The 7,004-nt window shown below is 33.2% G+C and overlaps 1 protein-coding gene across 2 annotated transcripts; it reads right to left on the bottom strand.

Annotated features, from left to right (window-relative positions):
- Positions 1-349: 349 nt before the first annotated feature.
- On the bottom strand, positions 350-6,730 carry LOC114170618 (kinesin-like protein KIN-14N). Of its 2 annotated transcripts, none has more exons than XM_028056131.1 (17): positions 6,498-6,729; positions 6,104-6,407; positions 5,792-5,936; positions 5,599-5,708; positions 5,371-5,490; positions 5,066-5,248; positions 4,204-4,413; positions 4,045-4,119; positions 3,474-3,620; positions 3,262-3,400; positions 3,048-3,157; positions 2,612-2,773; positions 2,302-2,501; positions 1,899-1,980; positions 1,684-1,788; positions 1,498-1,602; positions 350-808 (listed from the first exon to the last, which is right to left on the bottom strand). In XM_028056131.1, the coding sequence occupies exons 2-17, from the start codon at positions 6,371-6,373 to the stop codon at positions 629-631; spliced, it is 2,343 nt and encodes a 780-aa protein (XP_027911932.1). In that variant the 5' UTR covers positions 6,374-6,407; positions 6,498-6,729; the 3' UTR covers positions 350-628. The 2 variants fall into 2 exon arrangements, with proteins under 2 accessions (XP_027911932.1, XP_027911934.1); XM_028056133.1 differs by having other exon boundaries at positions 629-808; positions 6,104-6,358; positions 6,498-6,730.
- Positions 6,731-7,004: the final 274 nt, after the last annotated feature.

Below are 7,004 nucleotides of genomic sequence, written 5' to 3'. Positions count from 1 at the left end.
AGATTTTATTGGGAGAACTCTCGAAGACTGGAATAAAATAAAAAAACTAAGCATGTAAAAACATACTATTTTCTAGTCAACATAGTTTTCATTTTTGTCTGAAAAATTGTTATTTTTTCTTGCTTTTGATCGGTTCTTTCACAGTGCTAAACGAAAATGCTTTATTTTAGATGGGTTTGAGTTTTAGTTAAGAAATTTAAATAAACTTTTATCTTTCATTTAAAACATTTGATAATTTTTCTTCACATCCAGTTATTATAATACTAAAAGTAAACCAGTGTAGTTACTGAAAGTGAGGTTATTTACTACTTTCACTTTTGGAATATGTAATAAAATCTTCTCATTGATATGCTTTGCAATCAAACTAGTATTCCATTTCCACTGTCACAAACAATTCCCTTTCCAATTTGTATAAGAGAAATGTTAGAAATAAATACATAAGATTAAGCAGAATAACAAATTGAGGTGCTATAATGGGTTCTAAATGCATGCTTAGTAACTTTTCTTCACTATACAAGCTATATGCCGCTGTTAGAATCAATCTCATTTTCATTTTATTGTGGTATTCTCTCACACAGGCACTTGGTTGCCACAAATGGTTAAAAAAACAAATACACATCTTTGAAGATCAGAAATAGCTCAAACGAGACTCCATGGTACGTCCATTGGTTTGACGCCTAGGTGTTCCAATCTCACAGGCATTGACTCTTGATGCAAACCTGAGTGAGCACAGTGACTCACCAACAGAAGAAGGATCAGGTGAAATGTTCACAAACATTAGTGTCTTGGAGTCTCCACCTAGACATGGCTGTTCATCCATCATGTTCAAGACATTATTGTTAGATCAAATCATTCAAGGTCAGCAACAAAGCAATCATCAATATTGTAGGCTGAAATTTAGAAAAGACTTATATTGTCATGCACATTTTTTAACTTTTGTTATAAAAATTTATAGGGTTAAATACGTTCTTAGTCCCAAAACTTTGACTAAAATTGGAATTCGTTCCTGTCTGAATATATTTTGGTCCTCAAACTTTTAAAATGAATTGATATAGTCTTTTTAATCCAATTACGTTAAATATTTTCGACATGTCAAACGCGTTTCTTACTAATATGTGAGTTGTTTACACTATTTGACACATTCCCGTTTAATGTTTGTTGGGAAATGTGTTTGACACGGAAAATAAAAATTTAACGTAATTGGGTTAAAATGACTATATCTATTCATTTTAAAAATTTGGAGAGTAAAATGTGTCAAAGTTTCAAACAAGGACAAATTTTAATTTTGCGTCAAAGTTTAGGGACTAAAAACATACTTAACAAGAATTTATACAATCAATCGATCAGAGAAGACTTTGAAGACTGCTATTATAAAAGTTAACAAACTTCCAACACATGATGATATATGATTAGATGAGAGTGTAAGAACGGTTTACATTTGTTACATTTTGATTAAGTTCTTCAAAAATGCCATGTGAATGAACAATGATGCATTACCTGAAGCAGATAAGTAAGCTTTGAGTTTCTGAATGGAACATGGTCCTCCTTCTTGGCTAAGGCGAATATAACATCACTCAATGATGATAAACTTTTGTTGATTGCCTGATCACAAATCGAAGAGTTTAAACCATTTGAAATCAAATGAACACGAGAAAGTGAAGAAAGCACCATGATGTTGCATACCTGAGTTTCTTTCAATCGGTCCCCAGTTGATCCACTCTTTGAAAGACGCTCGCTACCAGCAAGATCAATGAGATTCAGAACACCTTGTACTTGTTGGTCAGTGCTCTGGAAGAAACACAAAACAGGTTGCATTGTGAAGCAAGTGTGTGTGTCTATCAACGGTTGACATCTATATAATATAGAACATGGTTGACATAAGAGAAATATCTATATACCTCATTTACACCGTATATTCGAAGAGTGAATACAAAATGACTTCTTGATGATTGTTCATTCATCTGGGTTTTTCCCACAGATCTAAAGGGAGATAACCAGAAAAAAAAATACAGTTAAGTTGGACATAAGAAAGGTAAGTGATCTAAGAAAAACTAAATCAATATTTTGTTGCACTGAAATTATGTCAAATTATGTTGTACCAAACCAACTGCTCGTTTTCTAAATCCTATCCAAAGCTATATAATGATATTTTCCTGATACATCAAGAAGTGTAGGACTACAATTTCAGTCATGAAATGGAAAAATGGAAATTTCATTTGTTGTGTCTTATTGAGGTAATCATGATTAATAATTTGTTACACCTAACAATGCATAATGGAATAAACTCTGTACATTGGTTACCTGCTATTTGCTGCTTGATTTAAAAGAAATGCAACCTCTTTAGCACTTTGAACGTCCACTACTGTAAGATCTGAAACTTGTGTATTTCCATTTGCATCATGTTTGATTGTATACTGTTTTCCAGGAGTACCATTTTCCACACGTGTTGTAGTAGATATCAGATCTCGAATCGTTTCATTGTATATTTCCAACATCGACACCTGCAAATTTTGCAAGGAACACCTTATGATTTTCACTTCAACAACTTGTTTAAAATTTATACTCATTGCAGTGTTGTGTGAAATTAAGAAAGACAAATATTCTACCTTACCTGCATTTCATATTTCCAGCCTTGAGGTTGCTGAGACTGCTTTGTTTGAAATATTTGTTCTAATGAACGAGGTATCAAGCCCTTTTCCTCTGGATGTCCAGGTCTTCCCATCATTGTATAGGTTTTCCCTGAGCCTGTTTGACCATAGGCAAATATGCAAACCTGAAATGGAAAAATATCATCATATTGCTGCTATACATGCATGTATAAAAAGTATGCATATTAATTTTCAAACAAGTATGCAAGAAAAGCAAAATCCACCACCAAATATAACAGGTGACATGTGTCTTATAGTACAGATAACTCAACCATAGAATCACAAGGCAAAGAAAGGTAAATATGCTATACAAAATTAAAGTGAGCAAAAACAATTAAGGCTTTTAGAGTTATGTTCTTCCAAAATTGACAAGTAACTATGTAAGAACTTTAAAGCTACCTTATAACCATCGAGAGCACTTTGTACAAGCTGTGAAATTTCTACAAAAACTTCTTCTTGTGATGCCTCTGGTGTAAAAACTTTATCAAATGTAAATGCATGCTTTTGGCCTAAGAACAAAACAAGGGGCAACATGAGTTGACACTTTGGCAACATAATCTAATTCAACCAAGAAATAAAAGTAGTTTCAAATACATAATTACAACAGGTATACCATTTTGGGCCAGGTCAATGGCTCGTCCAGAAGTTTCCATCGATGTTGGATAACTGAAAATCTTGCCTTCTGTGCTACAACTTTCATCAGGTAATAAAGGCCTCACTCGACAGAATACACGAATGTTCCCTTTTAACTCCTGTTAAAATGGAGATTATTAAGGTGTTGGTTTTTTTAATATTACCAACAAATATTTTGATTCAGTCAATTACCAAAATGGTATTATGCAATTTTTTCCGAAGCCTCTCCCCTTCTATAAGTTTATATTCTGCATCTGCCAACCGTCTTTGTAACTCATTTACAAACTTCTGTTGTCCTTCAAACTCTGTCCTTGTCTCGAACGCAGATATATCAGACACCTAATAAGAAACAAAAACAATAAATTAGATAGATACACACCATAATGCATATGTCAAGACTAACTAAGTTGTTAGAGAGAGGCTTATGGACAGTTTTATATCTAACAAGTTCCTCACAGGCCAAGGGCAACTTAAATACGCCATCTTCCTCCGATTTTCTGAAACACTTTTTAAAGACAAAATCATGACAAAACTCTAAGTTCCTCAGATGCAATTATTTTTCTTTTAATATAAGAATAGCACACCAATGTTCAAACTATTGATGATTTGACCATATACGTTCAAATGTCATATCAAACACCAACTCTCCTAAAAGTTAAAACTATTGTGTAAAAGTGCATGAATAATTCTGGTCTTTATCTAACAATATATCAAATTGCTTTACACCAAATAGTATACACCTTTAAGAAAAAGTCTTGATTACCTCCAGTTTCTTCTCTGCAGTTGCTAGCTGCTCTTCCAATGCCTTTATCTGATTATCTTTCAAAGAACATTTTACCTGGGCAGGGAAATCATCATCTCATGGCTCAACAATAACAGAATGACTTTCTATTTGATAAAAATAAATGGCGCACACACCAACCTCCAGATCATTCGCTTTTAATGTCAAGCTGTCCACTTCAGTGGAAGACTGTTTTGTAGATTCTTTAATTTTCTCTAATTCAGAACTTAGAGTTTGCGCTTGAAATAATTGCCGATCTCTCTCATCTCTTACTTGCTGCAACTCTCCTCTAAGAGACGAAACTTCTGTAGCCAAGACATCCTTCTGTTTTATGGCCTCTTCTTGTGAAGACTAATCAAAGAACCAAGAAAACTGGGTAATGTACCAGTTGCATGACAAGTAAGAAATAAAGGTAGAACAAAAAAAGACAGAAAATCAAGTTTAATAACTATGGTTATCAGAAATTTTGTGAAAGATAGTTATGATATTAATAACTATGGTTATCAAAAATGTAATATAAATAAAATATTACATCAGCTCTTAAAGCTCTTCAATGAACTAATCTTGGAAGGATATTGGCACTTTCAGTTTTTTAATCCTTCCTAAGAGATATAGCCCAGTCATTCAAAAAACCTATAAAAGAATTTTCAAATGTACAATATATTATTCAATGTAGTCTACAAGCATTCATCTAATCATCCCCAGTTGACACTAAAGAACGAATAAATCCTAATATTCTCCCTAATCATCTATTCGTATCTGCAAAAATTGCAACTTCCACATTTTAGTGCTCATCACAAGACTTTTTAAGTGTATACAAAGATAGAAAGTTACATGTATATACTACATAAATACATACACACATACATATATATATATATATATATATACATATATATATATATATATATGTATATATATATATATATGTATATATATGTATGTATATTTATAGTTTACTTGAATTCTTAATTGAAACAGTTTCCTGTGAAAGAAAACTCACAACTGAAACAGTAAGTTGACCCCTTAACATGGTGATGTTCTCCACTACATTAGCCTTCTCTTTCTCTACGCGTTTAAGTTCATCTTCAACTGATGAAAGCTCAGAATGGAGTTTTCCATTGTACTGTTGTAAGCTTGTTATGTAATCCTGTAACCGCTTATACATTTCATTTAGTGATGCTATCTGCAGAAATTCACAGATGGACAATTATTTATCAGCATAATTCACACAATGGTTGAAGAAATTGAGGAGAAATATAAAGAATCGAAGAAAATCATTGCATTGGAATTGTAGTGTTGCTTTACCTTCTGATTTGCACTTTGGATTTCTCGTTGTGCTCTTCCAAGGTCCTCTGACAGAGTACTATGTGACCTCTCAATGTCAAGCCTAGCCTCTCTCTCTTTAGTAAGAGATTCCACTGCAGCCTTGCATTTACAAAAATAATAAAAAGTTTAGAGTTTATGCTAAACATTTCCTTTTACTATTTTTGTTTTCAAGTTTTAAAATTCATTTGACCAAAAGATCTTTCTTACCGTCCTTTCTGTTTCTTCCTTTATCAGTTTTTCTTGCAAAGAAGTGCAATTCCTTCTCATTTCCGTAATAATTGAATTTAATTCTTCTTCCTTGATTTTAAGCAGCAATTCTATGATTCAAAGCATTTTATCAGTGAAAATCAACAAGGGTGTTTCATAATTGAACGGGGAGAAAATTGAAAAATACTCTTACCAATTTCTGTGCATTTTTTCTGGGTCATTTCCAGTGAATTCTTTAACTTTTCCTGCTCTAGTGAGTAGTACATCTCAAGGTCTTGGAACCATCTGATACAAACCTTAAGCCTTTTTATATAATCCACCATATTTTCACATCTTTCCTAAAAATATGAGTTTGAAATCAATAATCAAGCAATAACTCAAGTAACACTTTGTACCATGTAAATCAAACAACACTTAAAGCCATCCACCCTTCACATTTGATCTCAAATCCAAATATCAGAACAAGCAACACACTCGACAATTAAAATTCCAAACTTCAATAAACCTTATAATTAAATCTGTCCTTTCTCTTGGCTCTCTCATTCAGCAATGCTTCCACGTCCTCTCTTGTGAACTCTATGGCACCATAATCCGATCCAGCATTGCTAGGAGGAGCACTACCGAGGCCAAGATCGTGACCACCGCCATTGACAACCGTGAAAGCTTGCCTTGTTCTTCCATTAATTGGAGTGCCCACCATTTTCTCAGCTCCAACTCTTTGCTCTATGTTGTCCAGAAGGAGCACATCACCCTCAAAGTTCTGAAACCTCAGCATGAAAAAAGACAATATTTTTAAGCACGGTGAGGCACTGAAATTGAAGAACAAGAACAACCCATGATTTAAAATCGGGTAGAGATTTAAAATACGAATATATAAATGGGAAGAAACAAAAGGGTACCTTTGAAGGAGGTGGAGGTGTGGATATGAGTCATAATGGAGGCCGGTTCTGGTTTTTGGTGTCCATTTTGAAGCACAAGCACTTAGTTAGAGAGGCATATGAGAGAGAGTGAGTATTGTGGGGCCATGGATTGTTTTGAAAGATAACAAATACAAATTTATCAAAAACTGTTGCTTTAGCAGGCAGGAAGATTGATGATCCACAAACACAAAGGAGAAAGAGAGAGAAATGAATAGTGTGAGAGAAGAAAGTAAAAAAAATAATAAAATTATAAAACAAAGTGAAACTTTTATCATTTGTTTCTTAATGCTTCTGCTTTAGATGATGATAGATTACATGCTGTTCTATTTGTTACTTTGTTTGGTACTGTGATGAATGAGTTCAAGTTAGTTTAGATTTCACCATCTTCTTTTGAACGTTCAAAATTAGCATAAACTCTCTGATAAAGAAAAAATTTCAGTTTTAAATTTTTGTTCTAAAAATGTCTCATTTCTTGTTGTACATATT

The sequence above is a fragment of the Vigna unguiculata genome, chromosome 11 (genome assembly GCF_004118075.2).
Source record: "Vigna unguiculata cultivar IT97K-499-35 chromosome 11, ASM411807v1, whole genome shotgun sequence".
In the NCBI taxonomy this organism is placed as follows: Eukaryota; Viridiplantae; Streptophyta; class Magnoliopsida; order Fabales; family Fabaceae; genus Vigna; species Vigna unguiculata.
Note: the sequence above shows the minus strand (reverse complement) of the source record. Positions and strands in the feature narration are given on the sequence as shown.